This window comes from Oryctolagus cuniculus, chromosome 4 (assembly GCF_051225735.1).
Source record: "Oryctolagus cuniculus isolate XC-2025 breed Fujian yellow rabbit chromosome 4, ASM5122573v1, whole genome shotgun sequence".
In the NCBI taxonomy this organism is placed as follows: Eukaryota; Metazoa; Chordata; class Mammalia; order Lagomorpha; family Leporidae; genus Oryctolagus; species Oryctolagus cuniculus.
In genome coordinates, this window is record NC_142870.1 from 64594336 (window position 1) to 64615888 (window position 21553).

At 37.6% G+C, this 21553-nt stretch overlaps 1 protein-coding gene across 1 annotated transcript in view; it reads right to left on the reverse strand.

Moving 5' to 3' along the window:
- The window catches only part of MORC1 (MORC family CW-type zinc finger 1), a 218496-nt gene that overhangs the window by 40044 nt on the left and 156899 nt on the right, over nt 1–21553 (reverse strand). The window contains exons 18-20 of the mRNA XM_089330742.1: nt 14574–14639; nt 12676–12906; nt 4891–4995 (exon numbers count right to left, since the gene is read on the reverse strand). Of these exons, the coding sequence (XP_089186868.1) occupies nt 4891–4995; nt 12676–12906; nt 14574–14639 (402 nt within the window). The remainder of the gene's footprint in view (nt 1–4890; nt 4996–12675; nt 12907–14573; nt 14640–21553) is intronic.

A 21553-nucleotide genomic window follows, 5' to 3' on the forward strand; every position in this document is an offset into this window, starting at 1 on the left:
CAATTTTTTAATCTCTAGAAAATGCCTGGAGCTTTAACTGAATCTCTGTTGGAAACTTTCACATCTCTAAATCATGTGCAAAGTCTTACGAAGAACATTCTATTCTCACTGTATGGTCTTTGAAAATGAATGACCTACACAGGCTAAAAGGGCAAGTATAAATTAATATCAAACAGGAAAAATGCCATGGAAGTGACACTACAATGAATATGACCAGAAGCAAATGGAGATAAGGTCAAATCAGGCCTAACACCACTTGAATGGCTTGGGAGCACATTAAGTGTGACGCATTATATAGAAAACAAAGATTATCCCACTGGAAAAGAAGAAACAAAAGAATATGACTTTTAAAAATAGCTACAATAGATCACAGGCCTTGGTGTAAAAGTAATAGGAAGAGCAAAGAATCTAGGGGAGAGTAGGAGGAAGAAGTTAGAAAAACAGATCAAACTGTTCTAACACTGAGCCACACGAGCGAGTTAATATTGGAGTATAAGTGATCATATGGCTGGCAACATTAAATATAAATCTGAAAACTAATCAGCACTTTACATTTACATTAACATTTCACTTGAAATCACACAACTGTCAGTGTAAGAGCCAGAATGAAGGAGCTGTGGCTGAAAACTCAAGAGAGAAATAAAGTATCCTCATACGAAAAAAAAAATCCTTTACAAAAGCAGACTGACATTATCAGCACAGCAAAATAAAACAACGTGCCTGTCAGAAGGGAGTGTTCTCCTGAAAAAATGAGAAAACACAGCTATACGGCAGGGTTCCCTAAGCCAGTGCCCTTTTAATGTTACAGACGCATGGGTAACATCACCCTACTCATCCCTGGTGGGGAGGTGGACACAGCAGTCTGTCTTAGTGGAAGAAAGCCTTTTAAATATTCAGGTTCCTGGCTTACCAGTGGCTGTTGGGCTGTAATTCACTAACCGAAGCAATAGGCAGAAATGAATGTGCTTTCCAGTTACTGATGCTGACTTCATTTTAAACAACTAAACTATCATTATTCTACTAAACAACAGTATCATGAATTTGGATAAGGAGAAATCATCCCTGTGAGACAGATTTTCTTCCATGTCCTGAACACATGGCATTTCTGAGTCTATTACAACCAAAAATAAGGCCCTGGATCCCACATCCAGTAAATTCACCAAAACAGTAAATGCCACCTTGGGAGGTACAGGAGAAGGTATCCTGTGTGGTGACTAATTGTTCTTCCCAAATGACATCTCCTGCACTGAGCACCTTCCTGCTTTAAATTTAACAGGCACCAAGTCAAAATGCAAGCATGAGTGCATGCCCAGCACTCTTGTGTGCTATAATTGGAAGGCAACTGGGAAGGAGTCAGGGGTTAAGCAGAATCTTCTTTTAATTTCTTAGTTTAGGAGAATAAAGACAGACAACCATTCAGAAGCAATTATCTCCTACCTGAATTATTGCAGCTGCAGCCCAATAGAGAAACTACTGTGCATCTCTGGATTATGCATATTCATCAAGTTAATTAGGCACCATAAGTTTGAAAACAGACTTCCTGCTATGTTCACAGAAACACAAATAATTCATACCATATGCATATAATAGTAAAGTAAGAACTTGAGAGATATTACATAAAAAGACAACAATATTTTTAATATAAATGTCACATCTGATTCATGGAAAAGCATTTCCTTAGAGAGGTGACAAACTAATGGTTACATGAAAAACACACAAAGACTTTGAAGAGTCTGCAAAGCAAACAGTGACGAGTAATATTTACAGGTATACCAAACTTTGCTTCAAAGAGGTAACAAGCAGTGGCATTATTTACAACACTGGCTGCAATTCCATCTTTCTAGCCCCTGATTAAATGTTGACCATTTCCTTCTGAAAATGTTTCAGTGTTTATATTCTTTACAGCCTGGATTAAAGTTTTTTTCTATCCTATTTACAAAAATCATCTTAGACCTTTTCAACATCCTTTCAATCATTCTTAAAACAACTATAACTTATGGATGAAATGATGTGATGCCTGGGAGCAATCGAGGTAGGAAGATGAAAAATGACTGACCATGGGTTAATAATAATTGGAGTTGGGGAAAAGGCACCATTGAGTGTATCACATTTGAAATTTCCCATAATGAAAAATTATAAAAACAAAAGTTTCATTATGGTCATTCTATGACCCTTATGACAAAAATTTTCTGTTAGTAAGCATATAAACTAAATTAAAGTTAGAAGAAATTATAAGCTGAAAATGGCAGAATAGATAGGGAGCTTATTGCTCTAGTCTGGGGGAAAATAGTTTAAAAAAAAGTGGAGCGAGTGCAATCTCAGGGAAGAGTTAGGGGGAAAAGTGAAGTGGAAATTCCATGCAAGTTAGAAGGACGCTGTGGATCTACATGGAGGGTCTGGATGCACACCACAGACACGAACACAACACAGGACCCCAGCAACAGAATGGAAGAAATTATTTACAAACTATGCAACTGATAAAGGATTAATATCCAGAATTAATAAAGAGCTCAAGAAACTCAACAACAACAAAACAAACAATCCAGTTAGTAAATGGGCAAAGGACATACGGGCATTTTTCAAAAGAGGAGATCCAAATAGCCAACAGACATGCACAAATGCTCAGGATTACTAGCCATAATCAGAATGCAAATCAAAACCACAATCTAGTTTCACCTCACCCCCATCAGAATGACTTCCATAAAAATATCAACAAACAACAAATGCTGGTGAGGATATGGAGAAAAAGGTACCCTAATCCACTGTTGGTGAGAATGTAAACTGGTGCAGCCACTGTGGAAGACAGTATGGAGATACCTCAGAAATCTGAATATAGATCTACCATATTATGCAGTCATCCCACTCCTAGCAATTTACCCAAAGGAAATAAAATCAGCATATGAAAGAGTTAACTGTATCCTCATGTTTACTGCAGCTCAACTCACAGTGGCTGAGATATGGAATCAACCCAAAGGCCCATAAACTGATGACTTGATAAAGAAATTATGGAGTATGTACACCATGGAATACTATACAGTGGGAAAAAATGAAATCCTGTCATTTAAAACAAAATGAATGCAACTGGAAAACCTTTACTTAGTGAAATAAGCCAGTTCCAAGAAGATAAATATCATGTGTTCTTGATCTGTGGTAACTACGGAACACCTAAAAGGTAATCTATGGAAGTGAAATTGACACTTCAAAAAAGATGTGATGACTTTGAACAGCCCTTGTCTTGACTGTTGAAGTACAGGGTTTTTTTTTTTTTTATACTATTTGTTGAACTCTGTACTTAGGGTAGGATTAATCTTATGTGTATAAAGTTAACTGAAAATAGATCTTAGCAAAAAATAAGAATGGGAATAGGAGAGGGAGGAGGAAGAAGGGTGAGAGTGCAGGTGGGAGGGAGAGTAGAGTGGGAAGAATCACTATGTTCCTAAATTTATATTTATGAGATGCATGAAGTTGTATACCTTAAATAAAAGGTTTCTGGGAAAAAAGGAAGTAATTATATGCTCATTGGTTCACATATAATTTAAATCTAATCCACAATTTTAAATAGCATATTGGGGTACCTTCCCTATAGAAATGTAAAATGAGGTCAGGCTCTTTTCTAAACACTGTCACTTAGATTATCAAATCAAAAATATCAACCTCTATTTAGGTTACTGTAGTTACTCTAATGTAGCATGAACTGTAACTATAACACCACTGTAAACAAGGTAAAAAGAGAATTGTAATGAGTGACAAAAATTGTACTGCTATAAAAGAAAATATCAAATTTTTCCTGACATTAGGTTCTAAGTTCTAAGAAAACTTCTAACATTTTTTAATTATACAAAGGACACGATGTAGCATAATGGATAAATATTTAATTCAACTTGACAAATGAATTGCTATGCATATGGTCAGTCCTTGAGTCAGTCCTTGCTAAACATCAAAGGATTTTGACTCTAGGCTTGGTGAAGATAAAGTGACTGTAGGATTCAGATATGTAAATCTTTGACAGAAACTATCAGGTTAAAATCACAGATACCTTATGTAAGTGGAAAGCATACCCTTGTTTGATGAATAGACTTTTCTTAACAGGTCTTTGGCAGCGGCCTACTATACATCAACTCAGAATTACACTTTCTAGTGATAATTTTTATCATGAATTATAGGAAAGTTCAGATGCTTCAGAGTTAGGCCTGCAGTCTAGATAATCTTCAAGTTACATATACATAATTTTATGTACTTACATATATATTATATTTCCATGGTAACTAACATGAAAAGGGCACAAGTACTAGGGGTCAGGAAGTATAAGTTCCAGTTATATCTGTTCTATTTTATGTAGTCCTGAGAAGGTAACTACCTTTTCTGAGTCTTGTTTTTCTTAAAAAAAAAAAAAAAAAAAAAAAAAAAAAAAACCGGCCAGCACCGCGGCTCACTAGGCTAATCCTCCACCTTGCAGCGCTGGCACACCGGGTTCTAGTCCCGGTCGGGGCGCCGGATTCTGTCCCGGTTGCCCCTCTTCCAGGCCAGCTCTCTGCTGTGGCCAGGGAGTACAGTGGAGGATGGCCCAAGTACTTGGGCCCTGCACCCCATGGGAGACCAGGAGAAGCACCTGGCTTCTGCCATCGGATCAGCGCGGTGCGCTGGCCACAGCGCGCCGGCTGCGGCGGCCGTTGGCAAAGGAGGACCTTTCTGTCTCTCTCTCTCACTGTCCACTCTGCCTGTCAAAAAAAAAAAAAACAAAAAAAACAAAAAACAAAAAAAACAAACAAACAAAAAAACACTAGGTTATTCAACTAAAGTTTCAGTGACCTTGAGACACTTGTGTATTCCTGTAATCTGTATGAAGGTGAATAAATCTCGATATCATTTAGTCTGCAGAGTTTATCTCACCAGAATTACATCTGGATTGTTGTTGCTGGTTTCAACTTCCGTCAGCACTTTACATTTCTTTACAAAGTTTAGTCGCTGCTTCCTTTTCATTCCCCATGAAGAGGCCTGTAACAAGGTATTAACAAGAAATGCACAGGGATCAGTAGTAATCAACATTAAACCACCTTTACTCTTTACTTTATTCAGCCCCTATTAACTGCACACTTCCATAGGGTATAGTGAAAATCCAATTTCTGATCTTTGCTCTTATGAAGTATATGACTAAGATCAACACATGGAAAGTTAAATAACAATGCTCGGCAATAAAAAGGAACATCATCTTTTTATATTAGGAAAAATGTAAATAAAAGGAAAAAAATAATAAAAAGTAAACAAACCTTTTAAAATAAGAGAACACCCAAAAAGAAAAAAAGAAAGTAAATCGCAAAGTAAATTAAGTACGAATGAGCGGTAAACACTATGATGTGCAATACAGAATCAAAAGGCCTGCAGGATGGTGGTCCCTTCCCTTATCTGCTCTTTCATTTTCCAGTTTCAGAGTCCCACATTCCAAAAATATTAACTAGAAAATTCTAGGATTATACTGTCTCAGTTTTCAAATTGTGTGCCATTCTGAATAGCATGATGAAACACTGTGTCCTTCTGCTCCATCTACCCAGGATATGAGTCGGCCCTTATCCACTCTGTCGATGCTGTATACAGCACACACTCGTTAGTCACTTAGCAGCCATCTCAGTTATCAGACTGACTGTTGTGGTTTCACAGTGACTGAACACACAATTTGGCACTATCTGTGACTTCAGATATCCATGGCAGTCTTGGAAGGTTTTCCCTGTGGAGAACATGGAAATCACAGCTTTTGCAGATTCTGAATGAATTATTGTCCAAAGAGTCAATAAATAATGTCTCATATGGATAGGAACATTGTTCTTCAAACTTAAGTAGACATTGCCAAGGAGAAATTACAAATCATCTAACAGATTTTTCTTACTATATGGTTATTAATCAATAGACACCAGACATACATTAGATTGAGATGTGTGCTGTGTGGTTTTGAAAACATGGTCTCATACTTGAAAAGGTGGGAAGACACAAGAATGGGAAATCTATGATACAGGAATGGGTTTCCATTAATTGAAGTGGCTAGGAGTAGATTCTTAGCTTTCTGGGGACAAGGGCAATGCCATCTTAACGGTTGGGCCTCAGCACCTAACCCAGAGTAAACACTTAACACGTTTGTTGAGTGAAATGAATTAATAAAGGATGTTAATGTAAAATGCAAAGAGTCAAAGAGGCAGAAATACAAATCAAAAACTATGTTGTTATTATGGGGAGCACTATTTTCAGGAAATAATGGAAGAAGTTGTCTAAGATAACTGTGACCTAGCAGGTAAAGCTTCCGCCTGCAGTGCCAGCATCCCATATGGGCACCAGTTCGAGTCCCAGCTGCTCCACTTCTGATCCAGCTCTCTGCTATGGCCTGGGAAAGCTGTGGAAGATGGCCCAAGTTCTTGTGCCGTGCACCCGCATGGAAGACCTGGAGGAAGCTCTGGACTCCAGGCTTTGGATTAGCCCAGCTCCAGCCATTGCATTCATCTGGGGAATGAACCAGCAGATGGAAGACCTCTCTCTCTTTCTCTACCTCTACCTCTTTGTAACTCTGCCTTCCAAATATGTAAATAAATCTTAAAAAAAAAAAAAATATGGGGCCAGCGCTGTGGCGCAGCAGGTTAACGCCCTGGCCTGAAGTGCCGGCATCCCATATGGGTGCCGGTTCTAGTTCCAGCTGCTCCACTTCTGATCCAGCTCTCTGCTATGGCCTGGGAAAGCAGTCCAAGATGGCTCAAGTCCTTGGGCCCCTGCACCTGCGTGGGAGACCCGGAAGAGGTTCCTGGCTCCTGGCTTCGGATCAGCACAGCTCCAGCTGTTGCGGCCACCGGGAGAGTGAACCATAGGATGGAAGACCACTCTCTCTCTATCTCTGCCTCTCCTCTCTCTGCGTAACTCTTTCAAATAAATAAATAAATCTAAAAAAAAAAGACAAGTTAACTGAACACTTCTAAAAAAGCCAGGGGCATGATAAAAACAATTCTCTAAGAACAGTCACCTATTTAGCTACTTGTCTTCATATTGCAAAACTGTGGTACATACAAGTGTAAGCTAAAATATTAACTAATTCCAAAGCCATTTTACCAAGCTTTTGAAATGCATGATCAGATTTACTCAGAGCATATCTACCTACCTAATTCCATGCTGCTTAGCCTAATATTAAAAGAAATTACATTTACTATATCTTCTCTGCCAGTTAAGGAAAAACATGGTGTTTTTTTAATGGGATGGAGATTAGACATTTACTGCAAAGAATCTTCAAATATCAAAGTTTCTTTCAGGTACAGACTAAAATCTGATTAAATTCATTTTTAAGGGTTTATAAACAGTTTCACTGCCTCCTGATTTATCCACCTAATTTTTAGATTTTCTTTAATACAGAATGTCCTCTGAAGTGAAATTAGCTTACTTCTCCAAGGGTTGATATGCAACATGTATCCATTTCTTCATCATCTACTTGCTAATCAATCCATTCTAGCCTTGTTTCTACCATATTTACTCAAATGACAAGTTACTCCTGAAATCATCCTACTCACTGTTAAGTCATTAAGCCAATGGACACCTTTTAAGTATTGGGCCAGCTGAGTTGGCCTTTCAGCAGAAGTCAGCCCTATTCACCACCTCTCCTTGAATCATCTTTTTTCCCTTTTGGCTTTAAAGATAAGACAAATTCCTGGTTTCTCCTATTACTGCTCAGGTGATTTCCTCACAATCATCTGTGCACACTTATACTCCAACTGAGGTCCCCCAAATTCCTCAACTCTGTGTAGTCCTTCTTTACTTCTTACCCTTCAACCTTTCTCACCCAGACATTCAAATACTTCACAAGCTTGCATCCCATACTTAAACCTCACTTCCAAAGTCTAGACACTATCTCACTTCTTATCTGCCTTGTCCTTTTAGAAGTCTCAAACTATGTAAGCTGAACTCATGCTCCTCTCCACAACTCCAGTTACCTCCAAGGTAACTGCTTTAATGTATAGAATCATCATCCAGTCAGGTGAAAATTCTGGAAATTCTACAACAATTCTTCCCACTTCTCTCTGCTTTGCCTTCCATATACAATACAGTATCAAAGTAGGGCACTGTAGCCTTCTCCACCAGCAACAACTTAGCCCACATTAGCAAGACTTTTCAATTAGACCACTACATCATCTGCCTAGCTAGCCCTCATCCACTCCTGTGATGCGTAACTGGTAAGAAATGACATGCACCAGTTATCAATGCCTGGGAAGAGCTGTAAATAATTCTTGCACAATATCTTCGTATTAGTGTTGTCAAAAATACTACAATGCAGTCAAGCATTGGGGGGAATAATGCTTTCCTTACACAGAAAAAAGACAGTGCAAGATCAGTTTCAGTAGTGTCCATCTACCCTTTATGTCCATCAGGTCCTCCTGGCAGCCAAAACAGAACAACTGGCTATGCATGCTCCTTGTACGCTATAGTAGAGGTACCCTATCACTTCCACAAGTAGAACAGATACAGTGGTAGGGTCAACCAGGTGTCATGTGAAGCACATACTTCAGAAGAACAAAGAAGCATGCATTTAGCTTACAGCAGAGAAAGATATTCCCAAATGAGGCAATCAGCCCAACACAGGACCTGTAGGCTTTTTATCTCTTGGTAAGGAAGTGTCCCAGGCCCAGGGTCTGTTCTAACATAGCCAAGAGGCATGAAACTGATTTTCCCAACAATTCTACTCTCTGCTACTTTTCTTTCTTAGTTGGTCAAAAGCAATTCTTTATAAAAGAAAGCTTGGTTATGTCATTTTCTTGCTTGGTACTATTTTATTTATTTTTAAAATTGATACATAAGATTTCTACATTTTATGAAGCATAGTGTAACATCTCTATACATTTATACAATGTGAGAAAAATCAAACCAGAAGAACTGTGATTTCCAAAATCGCAAACATTCCCATTTCTTTGTGTTGGGCACACTGAAAATCTTCTCTACTAGCACCTGAAATATATAGTAACTTACTGCTATTGTCACGTCACTATACTATAGAACATTAGACCATCTGTCCAATGTGAAGTAATGCTGTAACTAGTACCCAAACAGTATTTTACACTTTATGTTCTGTGTGGGTGCAAACTGATGAAATCTTTACTTAATATATACTAAATAGATCTTCTGTATGTAAAGATAATTGAAAATGAATCTTGATGTGAATGGAATGGGAGAGGGAGCAGGAGATGGGCGGGGTGCAGGTGGGAGGGAAGTTATGGGGGGGAAGCCATTGTAATCCATAAACTGTACTTTGGAAATTTATATTTACTAAATAAAAGTTTAAAAAAAAGAACATTAGAACATCTACAAAACTGCAATTTTGTACACATTAACTAATCATTTTCACCTCTGGTCTTCTCCCCTCCACCACACACACACCTTTCCTAGTTGTTGTAACCACTATTCTACTCCTTACTGTAGAATATCAATCCTTCTCTAAGGGTTGATATGCACATGTATCCATTTCTCTCTTTATACACATATTTTGTATATACACCACAGATTCCTTATCTATTTATTCCTTATTTTTCCTTATCTATTTATTCGTTCACCCACTGACGGACACTTAGATTGATTCCCTGTACTATTGTGAATAATGCTGCATAAAAACATGAGAGTGCCGATATGTCTTCCACATGTGATTGCATTTCCCTTGCTTGAAACTTCAATGGCTTCCCTTTGGAATTAGCATAAATATAAAACCTCCTAATCAAGTACTATCTTACCTGAATGGTCCTGTCACTCTCTATTCATCTCAAAGCACATCCTCTTTCCATCTCTCTGTCCTTCTAGAGCTTAGCTGTCATCTTGAAATGCGAGGTATCACCATGCTCTCTTATGAGCAAACACACTTTGCATGGACTGGAACTGCTCTTCCTCTCCTTTTGCCAATCTAATTGGAATTCAATCCTAAGAGGTTACTCACTACTTTTTCTGGGAAGATGTCCCACCAGATAGAGTCAAAACCTCTATTATAAGTACCTGCCCTTGCTACTGTGTCATAAAAACTGTCACAGTGCTTGTTCCCATCTGTTTGTACAGTTTTTGTATTGTCTGTCTCCATCACAAGACTTCAAGTTTGATGGGGGCAGGAACCATAAGTAGTTTGTTTACTACTGAATGAATCCTCTGTAGCTGATATACTAAATAGTACATTTCAAGAAAATACACAATCAAACACACACACACACATACACACACACACACACGGGGTCTTCAAAAGTTAGCAGAAAAATGCATGTTATTTAAGAATGCGTAAATTTCAAAAACTGTTTTGCATAAAATAAACTTAATCTTTTAATTTGATTTTTCTCACAAACTGTCTGGAGTATCCTTGTATACTTTTTTATGTAAAGCTACACGAACTGAATATACACTGTTAATTTATAGCTTCAGAAGTCCATAAAAGATACACATTATCTATTTAAAAAAATTATTAATTTTATTTATTTGAAAAGCAGAGAGAGAGAGAGAGAGAGAGAGATGGAAAGTGAGATTTCCCATGCCATGATTCACTCCATCCAGGTCTCCAATGGGGATGGCAAGGACCCAAGTACTGGTACCATCATGTTTGCCAACCAGCTCCCAGGTAGCTGAAATCGGGAATATACCCAGGACTTGAACCCAAGGACTCTGATATAAAATGCAGCCATATCAACTGGCATCTTAACCACTATGCTAAATTCCTGCCCACATTATCTTTTAATTCAATTTTTTCCATGAACCTCTGAAGCACCTTCATATTTGTATAGTTTTACAGATAGTATACATGCTAGTCTAAATAAATTCCTATATTTAGAGTCTAATGTCTTGTAACACTTGGGCAAACTCTCAGTTCCTCACTCAAATTATGTTTTTAGAGCATGCAAGATATTTACAAAATAAATTTAAAAATTTCAAAGCTTGAAATTGCACTGCTAATGAGTTTTTAAGGAAATCAGTATTAAAGGAGCTATGATGAAAAACATGATAAAAATACTTTGTATTACAAACATGAAGCACTTTGATTACAGCAAGGTTTGAATAAATATTTTCAGAATAGATAAACCCATAGATTTAACTATTATTTATAATGCAAGGCAAAATAAAAATTGAAATTCTGTAGATTGTAGATGGATTCACCATGGCTCATGTGCCAGGAAAATATTTAAGGCAAAAATTTCAAAATCGTAGAGAAATAGATTTCACATATTTTAAAAGCTACTCAAAAATGATTGTCTCAGGAAGTAAACATTTTCACTAAAGATTTTCCTAAAGAGTCTGTGTACCATTTTCCAAAGGTTTTACCAATGAATGTGTGAATTTTATAATGTAACTATTGTTCAAAATCCTTCTGAAAGAATCATTCCTATGATATCTTGTGCCCACCATGCCTAAGACAGTGTTTTAACCCAGGGTGGAAATTTGGTAGATACTGCTCATCAAATGAGTTTAGAATTTGACAGCTCATCTGAATATAAATATTTTAATTTTATGCATTCATTTGAAAGGCAGAGTGACAGAGAAAGAGTGCACTAAGAGATGCTGAGGGGGAGAGAGAGAGAGAGAGAGAGAGAGAGACAGAGAGAGAGAAAGAGAGAGAGAGAGAGAGATAGTTCTTTCATTTTCTGGTTCACTCCCCAAATGTTTGCAAAAGCCAGGGCTGTGCCAGGGTTAACCCAGGAGTCTGGAACTTCATCTGCATCTCCCCTGTGGGTGGCATGAACTCGGGTACCTGCTGCCTCCCAGGATGTGCCTTAGCAGGAAGCTGGATCAAAGTGGAGTAGCTGGAATTCAAACCAGGCACTCGAATTTGTGATGTTGGCATCCCAAGTAGAGATTTTACTGGTGCACCATAGTGTCTACCTCTTGAGTATTTTTGCTGGTGGCACATATTACCCTCCAAGGGTGAATTCAATTTGCAAAAAGACATTAGAAGTAAAACTAGATAATCAAGGTAGATAAAATAGTTTATATATTTATATATATGCTTATGAAGATGTAAAATGGAAATAAGTGAGATAGTCTATAACCACTCAGTACTCAATATGGCACATATAAGTGTCCATTCAGATGGAAGCATTGTTATTATTATTATAAACTAAATGTGGAGGAAAATTCTGAAAAGGAATCAGGTAATGGTAAAACTGTAATAATGAACTTGGTGTGATCCTTTTGAAAGAAACAAACTCATGAACACACAGAAATTCTAGGGTGCTACATTTGTTAATCATTGTCAGCATCTCATTGTATTTTGACCTTATACCCCATTTTCCAGAACATAATCACACGGGAAACAATCTGTGCATAACTTGGCTAAGCATTTTTCCTATAAAGTGCTGAATGCCAAATCCTAAAGATTAAGGGTTTATTCTATCTGAATACTTCTCTCTTAAATGTAAATTTGAAATTGTTTCCCATCCAGGCATTCTTCAGGGGTCCTTCAAATGGCTGATCTTTCAGGACACTGTGCTGATATTAGCAATCTACATTTTCTTCCAAAATAGAGAATATAGGAAAAACTAATAGAAATTGGGTCCTTGTCCAGGAAACAGATTGCAATGTATAGTCTATAATTACAGTGCTTTAAAAATGTGGAAATGAAGCAAAACCTTTACCAAGTGCTATTTCTGGAAAAAAGTGAATTATTATACACCTTGTGAGTAAGAATGAAAACAATACCTGGAACGTCTCAGGTAGCCTGACACCTCCTGACAGGGCCGCTGCACGTCTCATTCTCTTCTGCATTGACTTTTTCCCAATTTTAGTCTCTGAAACGTACTCTACATCAGAGTCTGTCTCTTCTGGGAGTCTTTTTTGGCTTCTATAGCTGTCTGAAAGCTCAAAGGATGAAAGAGGCTCATGCTTCAAGTCGTCACCTGAAGGCCTGATTTTCTGACTTCTGACATTTTCCTTAAATAACAACAAAAAAAAAGTGTTTTTGGCAACCTGCTTATTTATAATTACCTGCCATTTCCCTCATAACCTTCCCACACTGGGTGATACTTCTTAGTACTAACAAAAATTGTAAAGATCAGAAACTTAGAAAATCAGCTTTAGCAAATGTAGCCTGCTGTACGGGCTCGTTAAGAATTTGATTCAGAAATCACTGCCGAGCTCTGTTGAATCAACAGGTCTGATTTTGAAGGAAACAGAAGACCCTAAATTTAGAACATCTTGTGCATCCTGACTTGCTCCCAGCACAGTGCATTTGCCTCTGGCTCCCTGGTGCACACAAGGTCAGTCTCCATCCCTACCCCCACCCTACAACCTGCTTCCTGGCCCTTGCTCATTGCTATTTCTTCATCCACTGAAGCACATCCTTGCTGATGGACCTAGAATATTGTGCCTGTTTGCTATGTATGAGGCAAAAATGAACCATTAGAAGGAGAGGCATTTATGGATCAGCAGCAGTGACACTTGCATTCCTATGGATATTATTATCTACATAGTCCTCACTGGCATCCATCAGCTCTCTCCCTCACAGTGAGGGCACAAAGAAACTGTCTGGCTTCCATTTTCCTTCACATAAATGACCATCATTAAGAAAAGTTCACTACAATTGAATATACTAGTTTGTGCTTATCTAGATGAAATCTTCAAGGCACTGGATTATATAGTTGTTACAGCAGGCTTGTAACAACACATTTACCATCAATTTCCCAGAGCAAGTTCCTTGCAAATGATTTTTACTTCTCTCCATTCCAAAAGAATCCCTTTCCTCATCTGTTTGACTCAAGTGATAACTTGTAACAAATAAAATGTGGGGATTCTGAGTATGGTTCTGCCGTTCAGCCAGGTAGTGATCTCAGGTAAAAGTAGTATGAAAGGAGGGATTTAAGTGTCAAGACTATACCACTTTCAAATTATTTGGGGGTTCATGGATCCCTGACACCTTAATCTAGCAGCAGAAGATGAAAATCAAGGAAACATAAACTAAAAAGATACTTTGGACACAACAGTTCCTATATCCAACACGAACAGTGAGGAAATGCCAACAATCTGCAATATATTATATACATCTATCATGTATTTATCTAGTGGTTGACTGGTGTTTACCAGTCCTACATTCTGTTAGAAAGTATAAGTAAAATGATAGTTTTCCAAATGCTTGTGTGTGACTGATGTGACTGAGAAACTCTTAATGTTCACAAATGCTGCTTTTTAAAGAAGTCTGAAAAGTTCAAAAGTGTTCCCCTCTAAATCCTAAATTTTAGAAAACACTGACATTATGCAATATGACATCTAACAAACATAATAAGAAATAGAAATATTCTGTGTACATACAATTTCTATATTATTTTTGTGTTTTCTGGAAAGAATATATTAAAATATCTTAAATGGCCATCATGTCCAGGCAGTAAAATAATGCTTAATTCAGATTTTATTTTATTATGTATTTTATTTTCTATGTTTTCCCTAAGAAATATATATCACTCTATTAAGAAAACAAAAATGTTAGTAAAAATCTATTAGTGTTTCACTTTCCGAACCTCATAAACCATAACATCTGGCATTTAATAGGACCTATCCCGCAGGTGGGAAATATGACACAAATGGATCAATCCTACTTTACTCACCTTAGGTGCTGAAGTGGGGCAGGTGGAAATGAACTCAGAGATCCTACTTGTTGGTATAAATTGAGGCTTTTATGAAGGAAAAAAACAATGAAGGCAAGCGTAAATAGAATAGCTTTCAGTCAGCACATTACAGTAATCCAGCAGTCTTTATTTCCTAGAGAAGTTAAGGCAGCACGCTCTCGCCTGTGACTGCCTTAGAAGTCCCTTTAGTTTAGACATGCTGTGTGATGTCTTGCTTAGCAGTGATTAGATAGTACAAGAGAGCCCAAAGGCTTGGTGAAGTACTGCAGGTCAAGTCTTATGACTACTCCAGGATGACACCACGTCAAACCCTGTCAGGGTTCCAGATCCCCCAGCCCTAGTCCCCTTCTCTTGCCAGAAACTCTGCAGAGCCCAGGGTCTGGAATGAATCCTGATCTTAGGCAGCAGTTCTCTCTGGTTTAGAGTTCTGGGCATGAGCTTCAGTGGACTTGTGAGGGTAAACTGGCCCCAACTCTGTCCCTAAAACCTAAGATGATGCCTTATCACCAACATCTAATTGCTGCCTTGTACTGAGAAATGCAGCTAGGGAAAGGGGAGCAGTGGCTCTCTGAAAAAGAAGCACCTTTTAAGCTAGTATTTTGACGTGATCATATGTTAAAATAATCAAATGTTAATGAAATACAAGCATAATAGAGAGCAGTGTAGGCTCTGCACTCTGGGCAAAGGTTCATTCCCTTTGGGGTGAAATCCTGCCTAGGTGTGTGTGTGCACCTCCTTTACAGTGCACACTCACACACACACAAACACACACACACACGCCATCCTTTCCTGTGTCACAGACTATCATGGCATCTGGTGGGAGCGAAATTTGACCTTGCTCTCATAATTATTCTACCCCATAATCTGAAGTCTCGGCTTTCAAAAGGTTTGGTTCCAGTCTTCGCGGAAGCATTTTTTTTTCCTGTGGATTGCCTATGCAGGTGTCTTTTCCTCTGTCCTGAAATCCTGGTCTTTCATTAACTGTAGGTATCGTCACTGAAACTCCTCCAAAACCAAACTCACTATTTCATCTCTGCATCTGTACCTGCCCTAACCAGCGCCTCCCATTGTAATCCCTCTCTTGATTAATGGCATCGCCAAGCACCCAGACATACAAACTAGAAGCCTCAATTATACTTAGCTCACCAACATGCTCAGCCCCACACATCTAACCAGGGATCCAGTCCTGTGGATTTCTCAAATTAAAACACTTGTAAATTCAAAACTATTCCCTCATAAGTAGCCTCCATTCACCTCTCTGTTTAAAGGTTTTTGTCATCTCTTGCTTTAACTACTTTCTATAATCTTTCTTACTTCTTGTTCAACAATTTCCCTACATCTATGTCACAACCACTTGCCACACTATATTATTCCTTTTGCTAAAGTAAGGTGGAGGGGTGATGAGAAGAGAGGGTAGTAGAGGAAGTTAATAAGTCTGTTAGGAATGATTAATGCCAAGTTCATAATTAAAATTTAATTGTGTGGAGTGGGGTTTGGTGTCACTATTTTCTGATGTTCTCCAAGTGATTCTAATACAGCTATAATTGACAACTAACCTAGAAGGGAGAACTTCATTTCTGTAGCCCCTAGAACATGAAATGGCACATAAATATTCAAGTTTATTGAATGGAACCTGACAGCACCTAGGATGACAAACAACTTGCTTCCAGTGGTTACACCCGAGCTTTCTAAATGCTTCTTCTGAGCCGTTTCCCATCCTTCTGTCATCTTCCGCTGCCTCCACTAACCTCATATACTCAATGTCCAATCACGTTTACTACTCCTCAGGTTTACTTTAATGTTACCAGGCCATCACATAACCCAATTCTTGTCCTGAAATGATCTTTCCAATCTGTCAAATCAGTCAAATTCTACTCATCCTTCATGTCTCAGTTTAAATATTGTCCACTCCAAATATCTCCTCTAATTCCCCAAAGAAGAATTAGTTACTTTATCATATGCTCCTAAGGCACCTCTTTTGAGAAGATGTATAGATACTACATTCACATGCAACAATGTACATTTTTGAGGTGCTGTGATTTTTCTTCTAGTTAACATACTTTCTATTTCCATTTGATGCAAAACACTTGAAGACGTGGCTGCTTTTTCTTCTTTAATTTTTTTATAATTTTAATTTTTAATTAGTTTAACAGATTCAATGTGAATATATATATATAATTCTAAGAACACAATGATATTCTCTTCCTCCCTGCCTCCCTGCCTCATCCTCTGTCTTTGCTATCCTCTTTTTTTTCTCATTTTCTCTTTGTTAGTTTTGGAGATAACATATTTTAAAATTACATTACAGTAAAAAGGCTTAATACTTCACCAAATAAGAGGTTTAACCAGTAAAATGAAAAAAAAACCTAGTTTAGTGAGAATATAGACAATGACTGTAAACAATAATCAAATAGAAAAATGTTCAACTTACACATGTATAGTAAATTTTAAAGCAGTCACAGATCATTAAAACTATAGCAGTGTAACATTTTTAACCACTGGTTTGACCAAGACATAAAACAAAGTTCAACAAAACTATTTTTGCAGCAATTCTGATACACACAGACATGTATTTCTCTTTTTCTTTTTTGTTTGGTTTTTAAATTTTAGCTCCCAGACATATGGGAGAACATGTGGTATTTATCTTTCTGGGTCCAGCTTATTTCACTCAACATCATGACCTCCAGTTGTGTCCACTTTGCTTCACAGTAGAATCCCATTCCTTTTTAAAGCTAAATAATATTTCATTGAGCATACATGTCACATTTTCTTTATCCATTTATCTGATGATAGACACGTTGGTTGATTCCAAATTTTGGCTATTGTGAACAGCACTGCTATAAACACTGTGGTGCAGATATTTCTTTGATACATTGTGTTCAAGTCTTTTGGGTATTTACCCAGTAGTGAGAGTGCTGGATCACATAGCAAGTCTACTTCCAATTTTCTAAGTAATCTCCACACTATTTTCTACAGTGGGTGCACTAATTTACATTCCCACTTGCCAGTGTTTGTTTCTCTCTCTGTTTTGGACTTGAGCCATTCTGACACTGGTGAGGTGACATCTCATTGTGGTTTTGATTTGCATTTCCCTGATGGCTAGTAATGGTGAGCATCTTTTTATATATTTGTTGGCCATTTGTATTTTCTCCTTTTGAGAACTGTCCATTGATATCCTTTGCCTATTTCTTAACTGGATTGGTTGGTTTTTGTTGTTGAGTGTTTTTTCTTTTCCAAAGATTTATTCATTTACTTGAAAGTCAGAGTTACAAAGAGGCATATGCAGAGAGAGAAAGAAACGTCTTCCATCCACTGGTTCATTCCCCAAATAACTGCAATGGCCAGAGCTGGGCTGATCCAATGCCAGGAGCCAGGAGATTCTTCTAGGTCTCTCACATGGGTGCAAGGGCCCAAAGACTTGGGCCATCTTCTACTGCTTTCCCAGGTCATAGCAGAGAGCTGGATCAGAAGTGGAGCAGCCAGACTCGAACTGCCGCCCAAATGGGATGCCGGCATTACAGGTAGCAGCTTTACCCAATACACCATAGCACTGGCCCCTGTTTGAGTTTTTGAAGTTGCTTATATATTTGGGACACTAATCCTTTGGCAGATAGATAGTTTGAAAATATTTTTCCCATTCTGACAGATGTCTCTCCACTCTATTGCTCATTTCCTGTTCCGTGCTAAAGCTTCTGAGTTTGATATAGCCCCATTTTTTAGTTTTGCTTTTGTTGCCTGTGCTTTGGGGGTCTTGTCTAAGTTGTCCCCTGTGCCAATGTATTAAAGTGTTTCCCCTACATTTTTTTTAGCAACTTCATAGTTTCAGTTCTTAAATTTAGATCACTGATTCAATGGAGGGGAAAAGGAAGGAGGGGGAGAAGAAGAAAGGGAAAACTGAAAATAGTGTTTGAGATTTACAGGACACTATCAGATGATTAAAAAAATGTCTAAGGAGTTCCTGAAGGTGTGTAAAGAGAGAATGGATGAAAAGATCTACTCAGCAAATAATGGAAGAATACTTCCCTAATTTGGAGAAAGAAAGGGACATCCAAGTACACTGCACATAGAACTCCTAACAGACATGATCAGAAAAGATCTTCACCATAACACATTGTAGTCAAATTTTCAACAGTGAAACATAAAGATCCTAAAATATGCACGAGAGAAATGCCACATTACCATCACAGGATCCCCAGTTAGTCTAACAGCTGATTTCTCATAAGTGACCCTATAGGCTGGGACAGAATGCAGAGACATAGTTCAAGTCCTAAAAGAATGAAATGTCAACAAATAATACTGTATCTTGCAAAGCTCACATTTATAAATGAAGGTGAAATAAAGACATTCCATAGCAGACAGACACTGCAAGAATTTGTCACCCTTCATCTAGCCTTCCAAATGATTCTTAAGGCTGTGCTACCTACAGAAACACAGATAGTCATCATTATGAAATAATGTGAAGGCATAAAATCTCCCAGTATAAGAACAAAGGAAATCCAAAGAAAACAACATGAACATTTATGGAAATGGTAATAAAATGATACCTATCAATAGTCACCTAGAATGTAAATGGCTTAAATACTCCAATAGGGTGCCAATGCTCTGGCATGGCAGGTTAGTCCAACTCCTGCAGCACTGGCATCCCAAATGGGCTGGTTCAAGTCCTAGCTGCTCCACTTCCAATTCAGCTCCCTCACAATGGGCCTGGGAAAGCAGCAGAGGATGGCCCAAGTGCTTGGACCCCTGCACCCATGTGGGAGACCCAGATGAAGTTCCTGGCTCCTGGCTACAGTCTTGCCCACTCTGGGGTGTTGCAGCTATTTGGGAAGTGAACCAGCAGATGAAAGACATCTCTCTGCCTCAGCTTCTCCTTCTCTGAAACTCTGCCTTTAAAATAAATAAATAAACCTTTTTTAAAATTCTCCAATTAAAAGATACAACTAGTTTATGGATTAAAAAACATGACCCATATATATGCTGTCTACAAGAAACATACCTCACCAGAAAAGTTACATGCAGACTGATACATGCAGACTGAAAGTGAAAGGATGAAAAGATATTCCATGCTTATATAAAGCAGAAATGAGCAGGTATAGCAATCCTAATATCAGACAAAATAACTTTTAACACAAAAACCGTTAAAAGAGACAAAGAAGGGTACTATGTAACAAAAAGGGATCAATTCAATAGGAAGGTGTGACTATAATAAATTTCTATGCACACAATGCCAGGGTGGTTGGCTATTTCAAATGTTATTGGATCTAAATGGAGACATGGACTCCAATACAATAGTAATAGGGTACTTAAACACTTTCAAACAATGGACAGATCAACTAAACAGAAAATCAACTAAGAAACAACAGAACTAGTATCCACTAGGGACCAAATAGACCTAACCAATATCTACAGAACATTTCATCCCATCCCACAGTTGCAGAATACACATTCTTTAAGTCAGGGCATCTAGGATAAAGCAAGCTTCATCAAATTAAAAAAAATTGAAATCATACCATGCATCTTTTCCAACCACAATGAATGAAACTGGAAATCAACAACTCAAAATTTCTAGGAAATATGGAAACACATGTAGACTGAACAACATGCTCCTGACTGAATAGAAGAAATCATATGGGAAGTCAAAAAATTCCTAGAAAAGAATGAAGATGACAGCACAACATAACAAAACTTGTGGGATACAGCAAAAGCTGTGCTAAGAAGGAATTTTATTGAATTAGTGTCTACACCAATAAATTGAAAAGGCATCAAATAAATGAGTTATCAATGAATCTCAAGAACCTAGAAAAACAACAAACCAAATCCCAAATTAGTAGGAAGAAATAAATTATTAAAATTAGAGAAGAAATAAACAAACTGAAACAAATATACAAAAGATCAGTGAAATGAAGAGCTGGTTTTTTGAAATAATAAACAAAATTGAATGAAAAAAGACCTAAATCGGTAAAATCAAGATGAAAATAAAGATGTAACATAGGACACCGCAGAAATAAAAAGAATCATCAGGAATGACCACAAACAGCTCCATGCCAACAAATGGAAAAATCTTGAATAATGGATAGATTCATAGACACACACAATCTATCAAAATGATTCTTGAATGCATAGAAAACCTAAAACTGAATAATAAAGATGGAGATTCAACCAGTAATGAAGACCCTACCAAGAAAGAAAAGCCTAGGGACAGATGGCTTCACTGTTAAATTCTACCAGTCTTTTAAAGAGGAATCAATTCTAATTCTTCTAAAACTATTCAAAACAACTGAAAGGGAAGGAATCCTCCCAAACTCCTTCCATGAGGCCAGTATCACCTTAATTCCTAAATGAGAGAAAGATACAACAAAGAAACAAAATTATAGACCAATAATCTTGATGAATGCAGATGCAAAAATCCTCAACAAATTTTAGCTAATCGAATCTAACACATCAAAAAATCATTCATCTGGACCAAGTGGAATTTATCTCTGATGTGCAAGGACAGTTCAACACTCACAAATCAGTAAATGTGATACATCACATTAATAATCTGAAGAATGAAATGACATGATTATCTCAATAAATGCAGAAAAAGTATTTGATAAAATCTAACATCTTTCATGATAAAAACCTTAAGGAAACTGGGTATAGAAGGAACATTCTGCAAAACAATCAAGGAAATTTATGACACACTACACCCTGAATCTTATTCAATGAGGAAAAAGCAGAAGCATTTCCACTAAGATCCACTAATATTATTATAAATAAAAATTCCACTAAGATCCACTAAGAACAGTCAAAGATGCCCACTTTCACCATTGTTATCCTGGAACTTTTAGCCAGAGCCTTTAGGAAAGAAACAAATAAAAAGGATACAATTTGGAAACTAGCCCTATTTGCAGAAGACATGATCAGATAATCCTATATACAGGGGAAACCAAAAGACTCCACTAAGAGACTACTGGAAC